Source organism: Pogoniulus pusillus, chromosome 41 (assembly GCF_015220805.1).
Source record: "Pogoniulus pusillus isolate bPogPus1 chromosome 41, bPogPus1.pri, whole genome shotgun sequence".
In the NCBI taxonomy this organism is placed as follows: domain Eukaryota; kingdom Metazoa; phylum Chordata; class Aves; order Piciformes; family Lybiidae; genus Pogoniulus; species Pogoniulus pusillus.
This window is the reverse complement of record NC_087304.1, coordinates 6575513-6597313: the sequence shown is the minus strand read 5'-3', so window position 1 is coordinate 6597313 and position 21801 is coordinate 6575513. Positions and strand designations below refer to the sequence as shown.

The window sequence follows — 21801 nt, the reverse complement described above, 5'->3', positions numbered from 1 at the left end:
GAGGCCAGGAAAAAGCAGCCCCAGATAGATGGGAAAATAATTACTGAAGTATTTCAGAACTCCAGGCACAAATGATATTCAGATGCTTGTAATCTTTGTAGCCTTCCTCTCTTGAAATCTAAGAATCAGATGCTCTAAAGCTTTAGAATCATGGAATGGTTTGGGTTGGAAATGACCTCCAAAGGTCACCCAGTCCAACCTCCCTGCAGCCAGCAGGGACATGCTCCACTGCTACAGTAGGTTGCTCAGAGCCTTGTCTAGTCTGACCTTGAATATCGTTCCAGGGATGGGGCCTCAACTACCTCCCTGGGCAACCTGTCGCAGTGTTCTGCCACTCTCATGGTGCAGTTGAATCTCTGTTCTGCTTCAACAAAAAGGGATTTATTGGAAGGTTAGGAGATAAAGCAAGGAAACAAAAGAAACCAAAAAAAGAAAAACAAATATATTGAAACTTCGTTTACACTCCAAGAAAAGACAAAGCCCTTCCCTCCTCTGACTGTGGAACTGGCCTGTACCTCTGTGATAAAGTATCACCTAGAGAGAAGAAATCTAAAGAGATAATCGTTAATCACAGTCAAACAATTCACAGAGGGGAAAAAAAAGAGAGGAAAGAAGCAAAAAAAAGAAAGAAGAAAAAAGAACTTACTTAACATTACCATAACTTACTATGAAACACTTAAATATGTCACTAAGATGTATGTCTAAATTAAAAATAAAACTAAGACTTAACAGCTTATTAAATATGAAGTGAAGGATATCTTTGCTTAATAATGAGGCAGAAGAGAAATGCAAGTTCAGATGGCAAACTATTCTTTAGCATGTAGGACATGCTACAGAGGTGGGCAAGTGCAACTGAGCTCTAAGGGGGTTTAAATATTGCCTCTTTGCTGGTAAAAGTGATGAGAGATGCAATGGAAGGTGCAGGACATGAAACTCTGCTGCAGGTTTTGACCAAATTTTGGCAAAACTTTCAGGTTTTCTTTTTTTTTCATTCATTCCAATCAGAACATCAATTTCTAAGTATTTGGTGGCCTTCAAAAGGTGTTTTGGGTGTTTTTTCCTTTCATTCTCAGTAAAGTCACTTAACCAAACCCACAAAGAAAAAGTGGATGGATTCTGCTTTAATTTTAGGTTCAGAGGTACTCTGAATTGCAGCACCACCACTCCCTATAACAACATACCTTTAGTGGGGGACAGGAGGAAACTGCTCTGGTTTGGGTTTGGTATTAAACCCCCTTCCCCCTTAATAATACCTGAAGCCACAGAAGTGGCTTAGGAATCAAATTTCATTTGATTTAAAAAAAAAAAGGGGGAAAAAAAACAGTAGGGGGAAAAAAAAAAGACAAAGCAAACTAAAAATGAAGATGAAATATCTGACTTTTGGTGCACAGATCCCAACTAAAAGCTGCAGATGAAGAGCCTGGACTTGAAGCGGTATTTGCTCAGTGATTTATTCTTTTTCCTGAGGCAACATGGGGGGAAGAAAATAATAATAAAAAATTAGAAGTCTACCTCTTCTGATGGTGTGAAATAGTTTGCCATCTGACTATGGGAGAGTAGGAAGAAATTTCAAGGACAAACTAGATCAGCCTTTACCTCGGGGCCTCTGTTTCTCTGCGTCATAGATCATTACAACTTCAGTGACCTGGAAGAGAGAAAAGAAATTCTACTAACCGTGCTACCAGGGGAGTGTTAGCAACAGCCACCGCAGTCTGCTTTCCCCACACAGCACAATTAACTGCTTGATGGAGCTGTCAATCCCAGGCTGGCCCTGCCACGCTCAAACTGGGAATATTGCTCTTGATGGGAGTCTAAGAAAAGCCTTCAGCTCTTCTGGCAAAGCTGCCGTGTTGGGGCTCTGAAGTCTTGGCACACTTAAGGTTTTAATCTAACATTAAAGGTGGCTGCAGTGCTGAGACCCAAACTGCAGCCCACAATGCCCAAAGCTTTCTGCTTTTCACCACACTGCTCAGCACTGCAGCTTCTCCAAAGAGGACTTTGTCCATCTTAAAATGTTTTTATCCTCTGCCACGAGAAGTAGCTTTGACTCCAGATACATTCCAGGATCTGAAAGGGGTCGTCTAGGACCTTTCCAGAACCTGAAAGGGAGAGGGACCTACAAGAAAGCTGATGAGGGACAAAGGTTTGGAATGACAGGAGGAGGGCCAATGGCTTTCAGTTGGAAGAGGGGAGATTGAGACTGGAGATGAGGAAATTCCTCACAGTGAGGGTGGAGCAGGTTCAGAGTGGAGATGAGGAAGAAACTGTTGAGGGTGGCGAGAGACTGGCACAGGTTGCCCAGGGAGGTTGTGGAGCACAAGCACAGAATGTGATCTTCAATCACATTCTGTGCTTCTGTGATCCACAACCTCCCTGGAGGTGTTCAGGTCCAGGCTGGATCAGGCCTTGAGCACCTTGGACTGGTGAGAGGTGTCCCTGCCCACAGCAGGGTGGTTGGAACTGGATGATCTTGAAGGTCCCTTCCAACCCAAATCATTATTTAAGAGGCCACTTTGAATTCCTGATGTGAATCAGCATGGCCCAGAGCACCAGCTAGACACTGGTGCTTCAGAATGATCTTACAAACCCCCATTAAATCATGGATGATCACTGTCAGTGTGATTTGAACTTCAAAACCCCACAAATAAATGGGAAATGTAAGCTGGTTAAGAGGGTTTGTTAATTTTTCCAGCAAAAGCACCACTGTGAGCTGCAATGTAAACAAAACCTGGGCCTGATGTCAAAGGTGACATTAAAACAGCTGCAAGGAGCTGCCTCAGAGGCCAAGAAGCCACTAGAGAACATGTGTGATGATCTTGTGGCATCACAGAATGGCTTGGAAGGAGCCTTTAAAGGTTAGCTAGTTCATCCCCACCTGCAGTAAGCAGGGACATCTGCAACCAGAGCAGGCTCAGAGCCCCCAAACAACCTGACCTGGAGTGCCTCCAGGGATGGAGTCTCTACCACTTCACCTCTCTGGGCAACCTGGGCCAGGGTCTCAGTATCTTCACCTTAAAGCATCTTTGCCTTCAAGTCAACCTTAAAGTATTTTTCACTACAATCCCCAGAGAATTAACTTTAAATCTGATGCAAATTCCCCTTTCACTTACAGCTAGAAAACCTTCTTTAAGCTATGACACCACATGCACTCAGTTATCCCCTGCTGGGTGCTAACAGTGGGATTCACCCTCCTCTGGGATCATCCCACCTGCCAAATCTTTTCCCCCACTGGAACGAGATTCCCTTCCTCACACTGGTTTTATTTACCAGGTAGTTACCATGTCCTGAGAATCAGGACCTGCTTCTGTCTCTTCATTCTTTGGCCACAAATCATCTCCAACGTCAGCTCCCCCATTTCTATACTACCATTAAAAGTTCTACTACTTACTTTCAAAGGCACTTACACTCAATGGCTGCTGCTTGCTTTATTTGGTGGAACATAAGCCTGTATCTCCCAGGCCATCCACAGGTCAGAATGGGAAAGCCAAAAGTCTGTGAGGAAGAGCCTTTAGAAGTTATGCTCCACAGACATGGAAAATGCTCCCCCAAGTTTTATTTACAAGTCTACTGCAGCCTCTCAAACTAAAGAAACAGTTGTTAGCCATTGCCTTTCAGCTTATGCCTTTAAAATTAGCTTCAAACACAGTGCTGGTGACAAAGGGAGCCACCTGAGAAGGAAGCAACAAATCCTTTGCTGCATGCATGTGGTGAATGGTCTGAAATTGGACCAGGGGAGGAGATAAGGAAACATTTATTTGCTCCAAGAGGGCAGGGATTGGCACAGGCTGCCCAGGGAGGTGGTGGAGTGCCCATCCCTGGAGGTGTTCCAGAAAGGTGTGCCCATGGCACTTGGGGCCATGGTTTGGTGCCCATGGTGGGGTTGGGTTGCTGTTTGGACAGGATGACCTTAGAGGGCCTTTCCAACCCAAACAATTCTATGAGCTGAGGGAAAAGAGGATTCAAAATGCATCAGAAGCACAGGCTAAGTGCCACTCAAAGACAGCAATTCACATCGACTGGCACAGTCTGGACTTCATCTCAGGCAATCTTTTCAGCTTCTCAAACTTATTCACAGCTGGACTTAGTTCAGGACTTTACCAGTTTAAAGAGGTAGCAACCAGAGGATAAATGGAAATTAAAACCCCAGAAGAGTAAGTTCAGTCTGAGGTTCCCAACTGAATTAGAGAGTGGTTTGTGTCTAGAACTGAGGTTCCAGGGACATCAGAACTCAGCTGATTCCAAGTGGTGAGTTAAAAGTAACTGCTGATAGCAAAAGAATGGTAAGAGACTGCAAACTCTTTGTACAGCAGTCAAAGATGAGGAGCTCAGACGTGAGCTCACCCAAGGACCCACTGCTCCTCCCCAAAATAAATTCAACTCAAATTTGTTTTCATCAATGAGCTGCAAGTTATCAATTGAAAAGAGAAAACAAAATTATTCTTGAAGTCAACTCAGCTCAGGAATCCTTGCAAGAATAATGCATCAGGTTGACTTAAGAGGAGACAGAAGCAGGAAAACTAAGTTATGGATCAGAGCAATAGGCTTTGACCAAGATCCATTATTTCAGGAGGATGATGGTTTACTACAGCTTATCACCAAACACTTCAATGTGGCCCCTACAGTTCTTTGTCTCAATGAACTCACAATTTTGACAGCTTGATGAAATCAGAGAAAAAGGCAGTGGGGAAGGAAAGCATTTTGCAACCAACTGCTAAGTGCCAACGTGTAGAATAATGACTCACCACTCCGAACTTCTTGAAGTATTCCCTGAGCTCTGTCTCGCCACAGTTATGAGGAATTCCACCAACAAAAATCTTATTTGATTTATTGTTATCGCTCCTGGATCCTTTTTGCTGAATCAAGGAAGGGAAAAACAACGACAACACATTCAGTCAGAGACAACAGAAGTTGTCTGCTTCAAACATTTTACAGCTGAACATGAACAATGGGCTCCTGCAGGTTGAGGGGCAGCCATCTCCAGGCTTGGAGTCATTAAAGTGAGGCAAGTGCAGGTTCAGAGCTGCAGAGTTTAGTCTTGGCAGTTAATAAGCCAGTTCCTGTCCTTCAGAAGACCACAAAACCCAAGGACTGTGGTTCTGAGGCCATTTACACATTGTGTAGTGCAGTAGTATTGAGCTGCAGGGTGTGAAGCAGGCTGGAAAGGAGCAGCAAGTCATTGTGAGAGCACTTCCAAGGCACTTGGGTTAAGATTTGAAGAGCTCAAATAACACCACCCCCACCACCCTGCACGGGATGCAAACGCCAGGAGCTGGTGAACACTGCCCTGGATTTGGGGTTATTACCACAGCAATGCAAGTCAAAGACAGTTCTCAGAACTAAAATTGACACTCCAGGCCTGCATATTGATTCCTGACTTCAAAACATGGATCTAACGAAAAGTGAATTTAATTCAAGTTGCCAGAAGGCAACCCAAAAGGTGGGAAAGAGGCAGGGTACACCAAGTGAGCTTTCCTTACCCATCCTTCCTTCGGCCGTGTCCTTTCTGGCTGCATCCCCCTAGGTGTGCATGGCTTTGGATCAATCTGGAAGAAGTTCCCAGTTTGGTCAGAGCTCAAAGAGTTGCAGAATATTTGTTCTCCAAATGACATTTCTGGCAGCTGAACACAGCACAGCTGAAATCCAGCTCCTCAGATCAAAGCTATATATGGCCAATACATCACTTTCTACAAGGTGACAGAACCCATCAAAGTTAAAGCTGTCCTATAACAAATTAACTGACACCAACCACCAGGTTAACTTTTACAGTAGCCAGGCTGCAAATAAAAAAAGCAGAACTTACAACAGAATCTTTGGAGCAGAAAGATTTTGGATGGAGAAAATGCCCAAAAGACAAAAACTTACATTTCGACCATCTAACGTATGAGGTCTGCTGGCCAAGACTGTTCCCACACAGTTGGGATCTTTGAATTTGACAAATCCAAATCCTCGGGACTGGTTTGTGGTTTTGTCTTTCATGATTACACAGTCTACAACTTCTCCATACTGGGAGAAGTAGCTACGAAGAGTTTCTGTCACAAGAAAAGAGAACAACAAACAGATGTATGAAAGAGCAAGAGCAGGCAGCAGAGGCCGTGCTTGAAATGAGACAAAAGGCAAAGGATGCTGAAAATCATCGTAGCTTATTTCCTCTGAACACAGCTGGTGGAGAATCACAGAATGGTTTGGGTTGGGAAGGACCTCTAAAGGTGATTTAGTCCGAGTCTCATGCACTAAGCAGGGACATCCTCCACTACAGCAGGTTCCTCAGAGCCTTGTTGAGCCTCACCTTGAATACCTCCAGGCATGGGGCCTCAGACACCTCCCTGGGCAACCTGTTGCAGTGTTCTAGCACCCTCAGGGTGCAGAACTTGCTCCTCACATCCAATCCCAATCTATTCTGCTCTAATTCCTGTCACTGCAGGCCTTCGGGAGCAGTCTCTCTGCAGCCTTCTTGGAGCCCCCTTCAGATATTGGAAGGCTGCTCTAAGGTCTCCTCAGAGCCTTCTCTTCTCCAGGCTGAAGAAGCCCAGCTCCCTCAGCCTGTCCACACAGCAGTGCTCCAGCCTCCAGATAATTTTTGTGGCCTCCCCTGGATGTGTTCCACAAGGTCCAGGACCTTTCTGTGTTTAGAATTCCCCATCTGCCCCCAGCCTGGCAGGTGAAGCCTCCCCAGAGCAGAGGGACAGGATCCTCTCTCTCCAGCCCTGCCCACACTGCTTTGGATCCAGCAGAGGCTGCCCTTGGCCTTCTGTGCTGCCAGTGCCCACTGCTGGCTCCTGCTCATCTTCTCCTTCACCAGCACACCCAAGTCCTTCTCTGCAGAGCTGCTCTCAATCTCATCACCCCCAGCTTGGATTCATGTCAAGGGTTGCCCTGACCTAGGTACTTTGCCTTACTGAGCTTCAGAAGAATGGCTTAGATAAAGGAAAAATAGTAAAGCAACAGTCAAAAATCATCTCCTCAGCTGACAAAGACCCCAGTAGCAAAAGGTGACAGAAACCACAAAGCTAGAAGTGACAAACGTTTCCCTACAGAGAATATTATTCACTAACCGAAGAAGCTTCCTCTGCTAAAGGCCACATCTCTGTGCGCTGCCCAAGGGCTGCTTACCTTGTGTTGTGCTCCAGTCCAAGCCACCCACAAAGAGTTTCCTGCAAACGAAGCACACAGCAATTGTAAGACTCCATACAACAGATAATTCACCTTACTGAAGGCAGAAGTTGGCTGACCTGAAGATGTCTGCAGGTACTGAGGCCTCCAAAAGACACCACAAAGCCTGTTCCTCACTAGAACTCACTGTTCAGTGGGACAACAGAAAGCCATCTGCTCTGTGCGTCACAAGCAGAAGCAGAGGCTGGAAGCTCATGACAGATATACATTTTCTTCCCTCATGCAAAGGGAAGACAAAAGTTCCTGCAAAGTCCTCGTGTCCTGGTATTTGAGGAGGCAGCAGGGCTGTGAGAAGCCACAACCACAGCCAGAAGGCAAAACCTAACAGGGAGCATCATGCTGAGTGCATTTACCTGTTCTTCTGGGGCAGGGAGGGGTGGAACACTTCACAGTTGAGAAGAACAAGTACAAAGGATGGTTGAAATTTGACAGGAGAGCCAAGAGCACTGTTAGCAGCTCCTCCTAACTGCTTAACTGCCCACAGTTAAAATGGGATGTTTGGATCCCTGTCACGGATGGGATCTTTTGCTCCATGTCACTTACAGAACTTCTTTCTACAAGCACGAACAGCTGAAGGGTCCATACAGTTCCAATCTAGAGATGAAACCAAACCTCACAACTTCTGAGATAAAGCAACTGACAGAAGCCCACACATCCATCCTGGTTTAAATCCCCTGTTCCCTTCCATTAACCCTTGTGAGACCCAACCTTGAATACCATGTACAGTTCTGGTGGCTTCAGCATAAAGAGGACATGAAAGTGCTGAAGCAAGCCCAGAGGACCACAAAGTTGATCCAAGGGCTGAAGCACCTCTTCTATGAGGATAGGCTGAGGAAGCTGGGGGTGTTCAGCCTGGAGAGCAGGAGGGACCTCAGAGGTGCTTCCAGTACCTGAAGAGATCTTCCAGGAAGGCTGCAGAGAGACTTTTCATGAGGGTGTGCAGAGACAAGAAAAGGAAGAATGATTTGAAGCTGAGAGCAGGGTTGGACTGGAACTGAGGTTCTTCAGTACAAGGGTGGTGAGACACTGGAACAGGCTGCCCAAAGAGGTTGTGGATGTCTCCTCCCTGCAGGTGTTTAAGGCCAGACTGAATGAGGCCTTGGGCAACCAAGTCTAGCCGAGAGGTGCCCCTGCCCATGGCACAAATGACCTCTGAGGTCCCTTCCAACCTGAGCCACTTTACAATTCTACGAATCTCAAGCTGAGGATCAAGAGTTGGGTACAAGCCTGCATCAGGCCTCCAAGCTCAAAAACTATTGGGCTCTTCTGTCTCTAACTGCTACCTAAGACTGAACACAACCAGAAAGAACCCTGACAGCTCAATTAAGTGAAAGAATTTTGCTAGCAAAAAAAAACCTGGCTGCTGCCCTCTGTGACTGGTATCAAGGTGGAAATAACCCCAGGCCCAAGCTGACACTTGATGGTACCAGCTCTACATGAAAAAAATAGCACCCCCCCCAGCAGCTGCAGTTGTTTAATACTCATTTAAGAGCAATAAGCAGTGTAAGGGCATCTGTCCTGGCATTATGTGGCAAACCTGCCTGTGCCACAAGGTCAAAGCCCAATGGGAATGGCTGCTAAAATACAAAGCCTTTGTGGTAAGGATTGTGGTGGGATTTGGGCATCACCTGACATTTCTGTACTTGTTTAGCTGCAAAACTGGGTAAAACAGGAAGCACAAGAAGTTTTTCCATCATCAGATCAAAAAAGCTTAAAGGCAGCCCTCAGGCTTCCTTAGCCCTGTGTTCTCCTGGCACAGGAAAGTCCTTAAACTGCTGATGAAAACAAACAAAAAAACCTTCACCCACTCCTTTTACGGGCTACTCCCTTGCTCATCTAGAAAGACCAGTGAGTTACCTTTTCTCCATCATTATCTTCTGGTTAAATGAAAGCAAGAGCAGAACTAGCAAGTTCAAGTTTCAGACAGAAGCCAAACCTGTGAGGCAAGTCCTAAATAAGAGAGCAGCACTAATCCAGCAATTAGTTGTGAAACTATTTTACAACCCAGTTTAGTTATTTCCAAAGGGGCTGAGAAAGTCATGGCTAAAACACAACCTAAGCTCCATGCTCCAAACCGAGGGCAAACCTGAACCAACTCAGCCTCTGAAAGAGCATCCAAACCTGCAAGCACTTAATGTGGAAGCAGGTCCAGGTGAGTGCAGGAGGTAGTGCCAGGCTGCCTGCTTTGCAGCTCTCCATCAACCTCAGGGTGTGACACAACTCCATGCAAAGGGATCTGCTCCATAATTAAAGGTCTATTCAAAGTCAGCTCAAAACCTGGCCCTTTTCAGTCAGAAGCAACTCAGAAGCTCTTCAGAACAGTTTTGTGGGCATGTACAGGCAAGAGCTGGGATAGTTTATCTTTAGGGAATGCCTCTACTTGTCTTATCAGGCCACCAAGAGAGGAGGAACCACGGGCTGCTTTGTCTTCTCCTTGCCCTCAAATATTCATAGAATGGGTTGGAAGGCACCTTAAAGATCTTCTAATTCCAACTCCCCTGCCACAGGCACAGACACCTTCCACTAGACCAGGCTGCCTGATGCCTTATCCAATCTGGTTCCAGCCTCGGCTTAGCTGAGGTTGGGAATCAGTGCACCACCACTTACACAGGGCCAGCTGAGGTTCTCCTAACATTAAAAAAAACCCAAAACAATTCGACCTTCCTCTCACCTTGCTCAGGAGCAGCCAACTGCAGCAGGAACTCGGTCACCCCCCAGGCAGAGAGCTGCTGGTGCACAGAGAGCAGCAGCGAAACAAAAGCCTTGTGACCAGGTCCCGCGGAGCTGGGCAGCTCGGGGATGAAACCAGCAGAGGCTTTGCACTTGGAGTCATTTCTCTGTGATATGGCCTCGTAACATGACCCCTGTGCAGGGACTGAGGCAGCGCCCTCAGACGGTGACTGAATTCAGCCTTACATGACGACCACAAGGCTCGCCGGCAAGTTTTCTTCCCGAGTCACTGTTTGAGAGGTGATCCAAGTCTTGTCTTTCAAACACAAGACCAACCATTAAGCACAGATCAAAGTGCCTCCATCTACAGGGAGAGCCAAGAACCAACTGAGAACATGCAAAGAAGGCTCAGTGCTGCAGAGCCAGCAGCTGCATTACCATAACGCAGCCCAGAACAGCACAAGCAGAACACTTCAGCCTTCCCTCTCAAAGCAATCCTGTCTCCTACTGGCACCTCTCAGGATGGCAAAGTTCTTCCTTGAGGATTGGAGAACTCCCTCACCTCCCTCTGCTGGCATAGAGCTCACTGGCATCCCAGCACAGTGCCAGTGCAAAGGGTCACCACCTCTTTGTGAACCCCACAGCCCCCACCCCACACTGATTGTCCCTTCACTGCTTTTGCTCTGCACACACCAGAGACCCACGCAAGCCTTGGTGCTCTTTTCCTCTGCCATTGTTTCAGGGGAAAAAACAAGCAAATCTCTTTATTTCCCAAGACAAACACAACTGATCTACTGCTACAGAATCCTGGAATGGTTTGAGATGGGACCTTGCAGACCACCTAGTTCCAACCCCCCAGCATTGGTAGGGACCCCTTGCACTAGACCAGGATGCTCAAGGCCTGTTCAGATACAAATTTTAGAACTCTTCTCTCAATTAATCACATTAAGGAATGATTTCTTTTGCTTTTCTTTTCCCTCTAAACTCAATTTTCTACTTATAGTCTACAGTATCAATCTAGAAGATCCATTCAAACCTACCAGCTGCATTCTGACAGCACACCAAAAGCTGTCTGTGGGGTACACAGTTCCCAGTCACTAAAGCTTTCCAGTTCTATTATTAATTATTTGCAAGTCAATCTCCACACTTTTTAAACACAAAACAAAATCTGGGTTGCCTGAGGTCAGCCCCAGCAGCTGTATGGAAATACATGGCTGCTATTTATCCACAGGCTGTGGAATGCCAAAAGCCAGGACTGCCCTGCCTCTGACTCCTCCACGAGTTGGGTTGGACGCACTGCAAAGGAAAGGATTTAACTAAGCCCCAAATCCCCACCCTAGCACCCAAATCTAGATGCACTGCTGTACAAGGTGATGCACGAAGTCACAGCAGGTGAAGCTTCCTCAGCCCCTTCCTGAGCTCTTGCCCCCTGCCAAACTTTTTGTTCCAACAGTTCACGGGTCAGTAGAGATGAAAATTCTACCGTGAGTCTGAGCCTGCTGACAGCATCTTGCTCACACTCCTGGCACCAACCTTAAGCACCTCCACGGGAGGCTGCTCCAGGCCATACCCAACAGACAAGCTCCATACCCAGCACAAGCTCTGAACAGCAGCAGCAGGTTTCTTTGGGCAGGTTTTCTTGAGTGCAGCATAAAGGCACCGACAGCCACAAGCAGCAGCACTGTGCTCAAGCTCAAGGCTCCACAGCACAGCTAAGGAGTTTTAGGCAAGTTTCATCAACCCACACAAAGACAGACCTGGCTGGGTTGGAAAAGCCCTTTAAGATCATCAACCCAATCTCACCATGGCCACTAAACCACAGCCCCAAGTGCCATGCCCACAGGTTTCTTGAACACCTCCGGGCACAGGGACTCCACCATCTCCTTGGGCAGCCTCTGCCAATCCCTGACCACTCTTGCAGCAAAGAAACTGTTCCTCAGCTTCAACTTAACCCCTGGCACAATTTCAGGCCATTTCCTCTCCTTCTATCACCTGATCCCAGAGAGAAGACACCAACCCCCACTCACATGTTCTTCAACTATTTCCTGACAAAGCTGTACTTGATTCACAGATTGAGCTGGAAGAGCCCTTCAAGATCATCCAGCTCCAACCCCCCTGCCATGGGCAGGGACACCTCCCAGCAGCCCAGGCTGCTCAAGGCCTCATCCAACCTGGCCTTTAACACCTCCAAGGAGGGGGCATCCACAATCTCCCTGGGCAACCTGTGCCAGTGTCTCCCCACCTTCACTAGAAAGAATTTCTTTCTAATTATCTAGTCTAAGTATCCCCTCCTCAAGCTTCAATCCACTCTACCTGTCCCTTAAGTAGGCAATCCCAGATGCAGCAGGGAAGCAGAGAGGAGTCTTTTAAAGCACCAAAACTCCACGAGAGCACAAACTCTTTGCCTCTGTAAAACATTCTGGCAGTGGAATTAACATCTCTTGATTCTCTCAGAGTGGTCCATATCTGCTACACCCTGCAGGACAGAAGGATCTCAAGACCAGCACTTTTCCTTCATCCAAGCAGTCCCAAGTACAAATAACAAATAACACTGATGAGGCTCTTCCTCCTCCCCTGACAGGGCTTGCAAAGGCTGCAGCCTCCGGAAGTGCTCTCACTCACAATCTCTGGCTAGAGAAGAGGTCCCATTAGCAACTTCCCACTCAACTTCCTCCACCCAACTGCAGGCAGTTGACTGAAACTGCAGTTAAGTTTACTCCACTCTTTCACCTTTCCCTCTGAGAGCTTCTGGGGGAGGAAAAAAAATAACCTGATCCTCTCTGAGGAAAATCTGATCCTTTTCAATCTGGTAATGCCTCAGAAGGATCCAAACTGAAGCGGTGTGCAGCTGGGAAGGAGCTGTGACAGCCACATCTGCTCAGGATGGAAGTTGAGTGTATTTCATAGGATTGTTTGGGTTGGGAGAGACTTCCAAGATCACTGAGCCCAGCCATCAACCCGACACCACCACAGCTGCTAAACCATGTCCCCAGGTGCCAAGGCCACACCTTTCTCGAACACCTCCAGGGATGGGGACTCCACCACCTCCCTGGGCAGCCTGTTCCAATCTCTGACCACTCTGGCAGCAAAGAAACTGTTCCTCATCTTCAGCCTACCTCTGCCCTGGCACAATTGTAGCCCATTTCCTCTCATTCTATAACCTGATCCTAGGACCAACACCCACCTGGCTCCAACCTCCTTGCAGAGAGCAACGAGGTCTTCCTCAGCCTCCTCCTCTCCTCACTAATCACTCCCAGCTCCCTCAGCTGTTCCTCCCCAGCCCTGTTTTCCAGACCATTCCCCATCTCTGTTGACCTTCTCTGGACATACTAAAGCACCTCAAAGCCCTCTTTAGAGTGAGGAACCCAAAACTGAACCCAGCATTCACTCACATCCTCCCCTTAACTACACCTCCAGAACAGCAGCTCACAGCAGTCTCCTCATCAGCGCACTCCTAAGACACTGGACAGTAATTAAACCTCCAAAGGACGTCAGGGGTTGGAAGGGACCCAAAGAGCTCTTCCAGTCCAACCACCCTGCCAGAGCAGGACCATACAATCTAGCTCACACAGGAACACATCCAGAGAGGCCCTGAAGGTCTCCAGAGAAGGAGACTCCACAATCGCTCTGGGGAGCCTGTTCCAGTGCTCTGTGACCCTTACAGTCAAGAAGTTCCCCCTTGTGTTGAGCTGGAACCTCCTGTGCTGTAAACTAAATTACTTCAGAGCAAAACCAGCACCACCCTTAAGCACATCTCATGGGATGTGCCGTTTGCAACATGTTCTACCCCGAAACAGCTGTCCTGCCTCTGAGATTTTTAAGCCTGTACCCACATTAAGATCACGCCAGGGTCCAATGAGCAGCTTACTACGTGCTGGTGACGGCAGGAGCGCGGCAGCAGGGCACATGCCCACCACCACGGCTTCCAAACAGCACACCGGCTACGATGTGCACCTTCTATGCCAAAACTTGCAGCGAAAGCTAAGCAGGCAGCGAAGGAAGTGGAGGGGGTTTATTTTTTCTGGCCGTTTTCACTTCTGATGTGCCAAGTCTCACACTTTACGCCTTGCCAGCCTCTAGGACACAGCACCCGAACAGAGTACCGCCAAATGCGGGAAAACAAAAGGACGAAACCCAGAACTAAACCATCCACAAAAACCTCTGGAGTAAAAGCAGCGATTTTCTGCCCCAAATCCAGGGGGCACATGGCGTGGGGGGGAGAGACTTGTTAAGGGGCTGAATGAATGGGGAGGGTTCAGAGGGCAGCGTTAGGGGGCCAAGGAGGTGTTGTTAATGGGGGGAGAAGTTCAGAGGGCGGCGACCCCCAAACGCAGGGCCCGCTCTGCAGCGGAGGGCCCTTCAGGTCGCCGCCTCTGTCCCGCCATTCCCCGGTAACAAGCCCCACAGGTCAGCAGTGCAGGGAAGCGCTGCTGGGTCACCGGAACAAAGCTACGGGCTGGGGTTTACAGCTCCTGTCCTTTCGGCAAGCGGCGGGGAAGAGGAGAGGCGGCGAGCAGAAGCCGCAAGCGCCGCACACACAGCACCCCCCGGCCCCGCCGCCATTCCCGGGGCTCCCCCCGGGCGGGAAGCGCGCGGGTGACCTTGGCCGCGCGCACCTGCCGCCGCAGCCCGGCGCGGGCGGTCACGTGACGCCGGGGGGGCCCCGCCGCGCACCCTCCCGGTCCGCAGGGGCCCAGCATGGAGGACAGGCCCGGCGGCGGGCCGGGGGAGCGGAGAGGCGGAGAAAGCAGTCCCCACGCAGCCCTTCCTCCCCGACCCGCGCGTCCCGCCGGCGGCAGCCCCGGCGCGGCCCGGTCCTCATGGCGTAGGAAGAAAGATGGGGGCCGAACCCCCGCCCTCACCCGATCTCATCGGCGCCTCCCACGCTGTTCATGGCGGCGGTTCCTCGGTAGGATCCGGGACCGCGCCCGGTTCTTCCCTTCAGCGGCGGCGAAGAGCGGCAGCACGTCTGGGTGGGGGGGCTGCGGGGCGGGCCCTCAACTCACCGTGTCGTCGCTTCCCCCCCCCCACCCCGCCCCCCCCCGGCTTTGCCCCACCACAGCCAACACTTCCCCCCCCCGCCTTTACTCCGACTCTCCCCGGAGCTCTCTCTGAGCTACGGAACGGGCCGCCCCCGGCCCGCCTTCGGCTCCGGGCTGGGCTCGGCTCGGCCCCCCCCTCCTCCTCCTCCTCCTCCTCCTCCCCGCGCCGCCGCCGCCGCCGCCGCCGCGCGCTCCCTCAGCGCCGCCAACCGCCGCTGCGCGCGCACCTGCCCCTCGCTACGGGGTCTCCGCGGCCGCGCCCAGGGAGGGGCGGGGCGGGGCGCGCAGAGGATGCTGGGAAGGGCAGTCCGCCCGCTCGCCCGCCCGGGACACGTGTGCCGTGGGTACACCGACCGCGTGTGCCCGTGGGTACACCGAACGTGTGTGCCCGTGGGTATAACGGAACGTGTGTGCCCGTGGGTATAGCGACCGCGTGTGCCCGTGGGTATAACGGAACGCGTGTGCCCGTGGGTATAGCGACCGCGTGTGCCCGTGGGTATAACGGAACGCGTGTGCCCGTGGGTATAGCGACCGCGTGTGCCCGTGGGTACACCGACCGCGTGTGCCCGTGGGTATAGCGACCGCGTGTGCCCGTGGGTACACCGACCGCGTGTGCCCGTGGGTATAGCGACCGCGTGTGCCCGTGGGTATAACGGAACGCGTGTGCCCGTGGGTATACCGACCGCGTGTGCCCGTGGGTATAACGGAACGCGTGTGCCCGTGGGTATAGCGACCGCGTGTGCCCGTGGGTATAACGGAACGCGTGTGCCCGTGGGTATACCGAACGCGTGTGCCCGTGGGTATAACGGAACGCGTGTGCCCGTGGGTATACCGACCGCGTGTGCCCGTGGGTATACCGGAACGCGTGTGCCCGTGGGTATACCGACCGCGTGTGCCCGTGGGTATAACGGAACGCGTGTGCCCGTGGGTACACCGACCGCGTGTGCCCGTGGGTATAACGGAACGTGTGTGCCCGTGGGTATACCGGAACGCGTGTGCCCGTGGGTACACCGACCGCGTGTGCCCGTGGGTATACCGGAACGCGTGTGCCCGTGGGTATAGCGAACGCCTGTGCCCGTGGGTATAACGGAACGTGTGTGCCCGTGGGTACACCGACCGCGTGTGCCCGTGGGTATACCGACCGCGTGTGCCCGTGGGTATACCGGAACGCGTGTGCCCGTGGGTATACCGGAACCGCAGCCCAGCGCGGGGCCTGGGGGGATCCCCCTCCCGCGGGTTTCAGTGCCGGGGGCTGTTGGGACCAACTCCTGCGTTCACCGAGCCGACCCCCGCCACGCACGAACACCTCGGGCCTGCCGAGAGCACCTCCGAGCCTGCCAGGCACCTCGGGTTCAGCGGGCACTCCGCCACGGGATTTCCACCCCGGGTCTATGGGGACTCCCCCCCCACCCCCATGTCCGCAGCTCCCGACCCTCTCCGAGCTCTACCGGCACGCCCTCTGCTCCGGGTCTACCGGGCACCACTGCCTGGGGCTGCGGGGACAGGCCCCGACTCTACCGGGCACCCCCACACACACCGCCGGGCCTGGGTCTGGCTGCCCATCGTCTTCAGCCTGCCCCCCGCCCGCCGTCCTGGAGCATGGCACAGCCCCGGCACACAGCTCTGCTGCGTGGCACAGTGGGGGATATTGCATGGCACGGCCACGGAGCCTGGCACCGCACCGCGCACAGCTCCGGAGCCTGGCACGGCCACGGAGCCTGGCACCGCACCGCGCACAGCTCCGGAGCCTGGCACGGCCCCTTGGGAGGAGCCCTTCCCCCATGCCCCCTCCCAGTTAAGCTGTTCCATCCCAGCTCTGGCACGCAGAGCTGTTGGTCCTCCTGATCCGTGACTATACCCAGCGTGGTGCCACGGGGAGTGGAATCCATCCCTGCCCTCCCATGGCACCACTCCGACGTGGGGCACTCGGGTGGCTCACCTGTAGAGTTTCAGGCACTGAACCAGGCTGCCCAGGGAGCGTGCCCGTGGCACTTGGGGACGTGGGTTTAAGTGCCCGCCGTGGGTTGCTGGTTGGACTGGATGACCTTAGAGGGCTTTGCCAACCCCCAACGATTCCACTGCTTTGGAGAGAGAAAAGCCCTGGGCAGACCTCAGGGCACCTTTCCAGTACCTGAAGGGGCTGCAGGAGAGCTGAGGAGGGTCTTGTGCCAAGGGTTTGAGAGTGCCAGGATGAGGGATGATGGCTTTGAGCTGGGAGAGGAGGGTGGGGAGAGGCTGGCACAGGTTTGCCCAGGGAGGTGCTCAGGACCAGGCTGGATGAGGCCCTGAGCACCCTGTGCTGGTGGGAGGTCTCCCTGCCCTCGGTGGAGAGGTTGGCACTGGTTGAACTTTCAGCTCCCTTCCAACCCAACTCACTCCATGAGTCCTCTGCAGCCTGGCAACCCTGATGCCCACCCCCATTACCCACCCCCCCCTATTCCTGATAAGGATCCTGATAAGGAACCCTTTCACCCAGAGGGGGCCCCCCGCAGCCCGTTGTGCCCACTCAGCACTTCTCCAGCTCTGCCTATTTAAAGCCAGCTCAGAGCCCAACGACCTCTTTCCCTCCCCCCACCCCCACCAACCTCTGGACTTTCGTCCCCAGGGCTCTGCCATGAGTGCCAGGGCGGCCGCGGGCCGCATCTTCGCGGAGGGTGAGGACTGCAGGGCAGCCTGGCAGGAGGCAGAAGCTGGGTACGATGTGCCCGATGCCCACCTGGAGATCCTGGGCAAGCCGGTGATGGAGCGCTGGGAGACTCCCTACATGCACTCCCTGGCCAGCGTGGCGGCGTCCAAGGGTAAGGCAGGGATCCCCCCGGGACCGGGAGGTGGCCGTGGGGTGCGGGGAGTGGGCTGGGAGGAGAGCTGGAACGGGGAGGGGAAGGGGGGGAGAGGGAGAGTGTTGGTGCTGGGGTACCCCCAGTGGGCAGTGGGTTGTGAGAGAAGGAGGTGGTGGTGGTAGTGGGAGATGGTGGTGGCGGTGTTGGGGGGAGGATGTTGAGGGGGGTGGGGGGGGGTGGAGGGGGTTTTGGGGGGGTGTTGGTGGTGGGAGAGTGTTGGTGGAGTGGGATGTTGGGGGGGCATGGTGGTGGTGGGGATGTTGTTTGGGAGGGGATGTGGCTGGTGGGTGGGATGTTGCTGGGGGGGATGTTGCTGGGGGGGATGTTGCTATGGGGGGATGTTGCTATGGGGGGATGTTGCTATGGGGGGGATGTTGCTATGGGGGGATGTTGCTATGGGGGGGGATGTTGATGGGGGGATGTTGCTATGGGGGGATGTTCCTATGGGGGGGGATGTTGCTATGGGGGGGATGTTGATGGGGTGGATGTTGCTATGGGGGGGGGATGTTGCTATGGGGGGGATGTTCCTATGGGGGGGATGTTGCTATGGGGGGATGTTCCTATGGGGGGGGATGTTGCTATGGGGGGGATGTTGCTATGGGGGGATGTTCCTATGGGGGGGGATGTTGCTATGGGGGGGATGTTGATGGGGTGGATGTTGCTATGGGGGGGATGTTGCTATGGGGGGGATGTTGCTGGGGGGGATGTTGCTATGGGGGGGATGTTGCTGGGGGGTGCTCTGCTGCCTGCTGGTGCCACTTGTGCTCTGGTGTCAGTGACACATTCCCAGCTGGGGCTGGGGCTGCGGCGGGGGGTAGGAGGGGGCAGCCCCACAAGGGCAAGGCATGGCCCAGCCAGGACCTGCTGCTTTAGGGGCAGAGGGAAGGTTTGGGCAGTTGCTTGTTCCCTCTGCAGCTCTCCTGGGGGACAAGGGGGGGCAAAGAGCTGTTGTTGGGTGCAGCCAGGGCAGGAGCAGGTGGGACAGGGATCTGGGTGGGGGTGGCACAGGGCTGCCCCCAGCTTCTCCCCCCACTGTGAGCAGCTTTGTGCCCCCCCAATCCCCACTGAGAAAAGCCCAATTCAGGGCAAGAGTGGAGCAGCATTTGGGGCTGGGGGGGAGCTCAGACTGCTCCGATGTGCCCAGGGAAGCTCAGCCCCCCCCAGCTACCCTCCTGCCCGCAGGGGGCCGTGTGCTGGAGGTGGGCTTCGGCATGGCCATTGCAGCCAGCAAGGTGCAGGAGTTTGCCATCGAGGAGCATTGGATCATCGAGTGCAACGCGGGGGTGTTCCGGCGGCTGCAGCAGTGGGCCGGGAGGCAGCCGCACAAGGTCTGGGCTGTGCCAGGGCGCGGCCCCGGTGCCAGCGGGCACCTGCCACCGGGGCTCACTGCTCTGCCGCCTCCCCCGCAGGTGGTGCCGCTGAAGGGGCTGTGGGAGGATGTGGTGCCAACGCTGCCCGATGGGCACTTTAGCGGTGAGGCACAGCGCGGCCGGGGGCAGGGAGGGGGCAGCGATTGGGGTGCAGGAGAGTGCTCAGCCCAGGATGCTGCCGTGGTGGTGGGGACAGGGAGGGGCTGCAGCTGGTGGCCCAAAAGTGGCACCTAAAGCAGGTCACAGCAGGGGTCTGAGGCGCAGGGAACAAAGTTCACAGGATAAAACCCCAGGAAGAGCCATGGGGGGGAGGGGGGAGAGAAATCTTCACATCAGTTCCCCCTGGCTCATGAGCCCCTCAGGAACCCCACTGCTCCTTGGTGCCTCTCCTGGCACATGAGCCCCACTGCTCCTTGGTGCCTCTCCTGGCACATGAACCCCACTGCTCCTTGGTGCCTCTCCTGGCACATGAGCCCCACTGCTCCTTGGTGCCTCTCCTGGCACATGAGCCCCACTGCTCCTTGGTGCCTCTCCTGGCACATGAGCCCCACTGCTCCTTGGTGCCTCTCCTGGCACATGAACCCCACTGCTCCTTGGTGCCTCTCCTGGCACATGAGCCCCACTGCTCCTTGGTGCCTCTCCTGGCACATGAGCCCCACTGCTCCTTGGTGCCTCTCCTGGCACATGAACCCCACTGCTCCTTGGTGCCTCTCCTGGCACATGAGCCCCACTGCTCCTTGGTGCCTCTCCTGGCACATGAGCCCCACTGCTCCTTGGTGCCTCTGCTGGCTCAGGGTGGTCTCTGGTGTTCCCGGGCAGGAATCCTGTACGACACCTACCCCCTGTCAGAGGAGGCCTGGCACACTCACCAGTTTGCCTTCATCAAGGTAAGGGGGTGGCACCACACTTCCCACTGCCAGGGCCCAAAGCACCCCCCTGGGTGGGGAGGTTTGGGAGGAGATGTGAACTCAGCAGTCACAGCTAGAGTTGGCTGCTGGTCTGCAGCTCCCAGCACCGCCCCCACCCCCCCTCTCTGCTGCCTGGGCCTTAGTGACCTCTGGAAGCCCTCAATGTCCCCATGATGTCCCCTGCCCCGCGGTGGCACCTGCAGCACTTCGGAGTCCACGTGGGCCCAGCTGGCAGGAGAGGAGCTGCAGGGGGGCAGTGCAGGGCCGGGGCAAAGTCCAGCTCTGCTGGGACAGGCAGGAGCTGGGAGGAGGGTACGGTGGGGGCCGGGTGCTGAGCAGGGGGTGCCGAGCAGGGGGTGCTGAGCCAGCCCCCCCAATTCCTGCTGCAGGCCCACGCCTTCCGCTTGCTGCAGCCCGGTGGGGTCCTCACCTACTGCAACCTGACCTCCTGGGGGGAGCTGCTGAAGACCAAGTACAGCGACATCGAGAGGATGTTCGAGGTGAGCGGGGCTGGAGGTGAGGAGGAAGCTGTTCAGCAGCAGAGTGCTGAGAGCCTGGCAGGGGTTGCCCAGGGAGGGGGTTGAGGCCAGGCTGGATGGGGCTGTGGGCAGCCTGCTCTAGGGTAGGATGTCCCTGCCCGATCCTTGTGGTCCCTTCCACCCCTGACTGATTCCATGCGAGCACTGTGCCCTGGGCTGGCGAGGTCCCACCCTGCCCTGCCCCCCGCCCAACCCAGGCTCTCCAAAGCTGCCCCCTCCGCCTGTGCCTCCCCAGGCGCTCGCTGAGGAGCGGCAAAAGCCACTCCGCGGGTGTTGGACTCGTCCTCGATGCCTGGGGCTGAGCAGGGAAGGCTTGAGAGAGAGGTTTGCTCCCGGCTGGTGTCACTGCCCCGCGCCCCCACGGGCTGGGGCTCAGCACCACCTCTGCTCCTGGCTGGGCAGCTCAACGCATTGCTGCTGCTCCCCACAGGAGACCCAGGTAGGGCAGCTGGTGGAGGCTGGGTTCAAGAAGGAGAACATCAGCACCAAGGTGATGGACCTGGTCCCCCCCAAGGACTGCAGGTACTACTCCTTCCCCAAGATGATCACCCCCACCATCGTGAAGCACTGAGGGGGCCACAGCTGGGCGCCACCCCCTGGGGCTGCCTCCAAGCCACAGAAGCAAAGGCTGAGGAGGAGGAGGGTGTGGTGCTGCCAGGAGGAGAAAAGCTCTTATCTGCCTTGGTGCTGATGGGAGCTGATTGAAGCCGATTTAGCTGGAGGCATGGGATGGACATCCTGGGTCTCCAGTGGGATCTCCTGGACAAAGGGAGAGCTTCCTGCTCTACCCTGGGTATCATCCTGCCCCGGAGCTCCCATCCTGCCCTGGCTCCCACCACCAACGAAGCAGCAATTCAAGAGCCTTTAGCCAGAGGTTGTTTTAAGGACTCCTGCGGTGGTTCTTCCACAGTCGAGGCAAATAAAACCAGCAGGAGGACGTGGGAGGAATGGGGCAGCTGGAGGCACTTGGGCTGCTCCTGGAGCACCTCCCCAGTGGAAGCTTCCAGATGCTTTTGGCTAAACCCCAGGGTGGCAAAGCTATGATCCCAGCACCCTCCTTGGAATCCACCTGCACACAACTGCTGTTTGCTCTCTGCCCAGAAGGGATCAAATCCATTAAAGAAGGAACAAAATTCCCAACTGCTGCTTCAGAGGAGTTTTGGCTTTCAGAAGCACCTGGGGAGTGCTGCTGGGACTGTTGCTGGTGCCAGGCTGCTGGGGGAACATCCCCACCAGTTCTCCTGGGATACTTCCAGCACCAA

The 21801-nt window shown here is 54.1% G+C and overlaps 2 protein-coding genes across 6 annotated transcripts in view; one reads left to right on the top strand and one right to left on the bottom strand.

The window, feature by feature from the left end:
- The window catches only part of DAZAP1 (DAZ associated protein 1), a 36090-nt gene extending 21193 nt beyond the window's left edge, over positions 1-14897 (bottom strand). Inside the window, exons 1-6 of one of the 3 annotated variants that reach the window (XM_064174817.1) lie at positions 14703-14897; positions 7111-7151; positions 5863-6029; positions 5478-5543; positions 4743-4853; positions 1597-1645 (exon numbers count right to left, since the gene is read on the bottom strand). In XM_064174817.1, the coding sequence (XP_064030887.1) occupies positions 1597-1645; positions 4743-4853; positions 5478-5543; positions 5863-6029; positions 7111-7151; positions 14703-14734 (466 nt within the window). In that variant the 5' untranslated portion in view covers positions 14735-14897. Of the gene's footprint in view, positions 1-1596; positions 1646-4742; positions 4854-5477; positions 5544-5862; positions 6030-7110; positions 7152-14702 lie in introns of those variants that run through there. The other 2 variants (XM_064174816.1, XM_064174818.1) reach the window with 2 other exon arrangements.
- On the top strand, positions 14532-21679 carry GAMT (guanidinoacetate N-methyltransferase). Of its 3 annotated transcripts, none has more exons than XM_064174820.1 (7): positions 14532-14749; positions 17488-17680; positions 18905-19050; positions 19132-19195; positions 19912-19979; positions 20390-20500; positions 20970-21679. In XM_064174820.1, the coding sequence occupies exons 1-7, from the start codon at positions 14678-14680 to the stop codon at positions 21108-21110; spliced, it is 795 nt and encodes a 264-aa protein (XP_064030890.1). In that variant the 5' UTR covers positions 14532-14677; the 3' UTR covers positions 21111-21679. The 3 variants fall into 3 exon arrangements, with proteins under 3 accessions (XP_064030890.1, XP_064030892.1, XP_064030891.1); XM_064174822.1 differs by lacking the exon at positions 14532-14749 and adding an exon at positions 15636-15653; XM_064174821.1 differs by lacking the exon at positions 14532-14749 and adding an exon at positions 16622-16901.
- The last annotated feature ends 122 nt before the right edge of the window (positions 21680-21801 follow it).

Excerpts from the sequence above, each read along its gene's own strand:
- GAMT (XM_064174820.1), top strand. The coding sequence starts at position 14,678 with ATGGGGGCCGAACCCCCGCCCTCACCCGATCTCATCGGCGCCTCCCAC. Across the intron at positions 17,681-18,904 it reads CAGCGTGGCGGCGTCCAAGG|GGGGCCGTGTGCTGGAGGTG; the intron begins GTAAGGCAGGGA and ends TCCTGCCCGCAG. Across the intron at positions 19,980-20,389 it reads ACCAGTTTGCCTTCATCAAG|GCCCACGCCTTCCGCTTGCT; the intron begins GTAAGGGGGTGG and ends TTCCTGCTGCAG.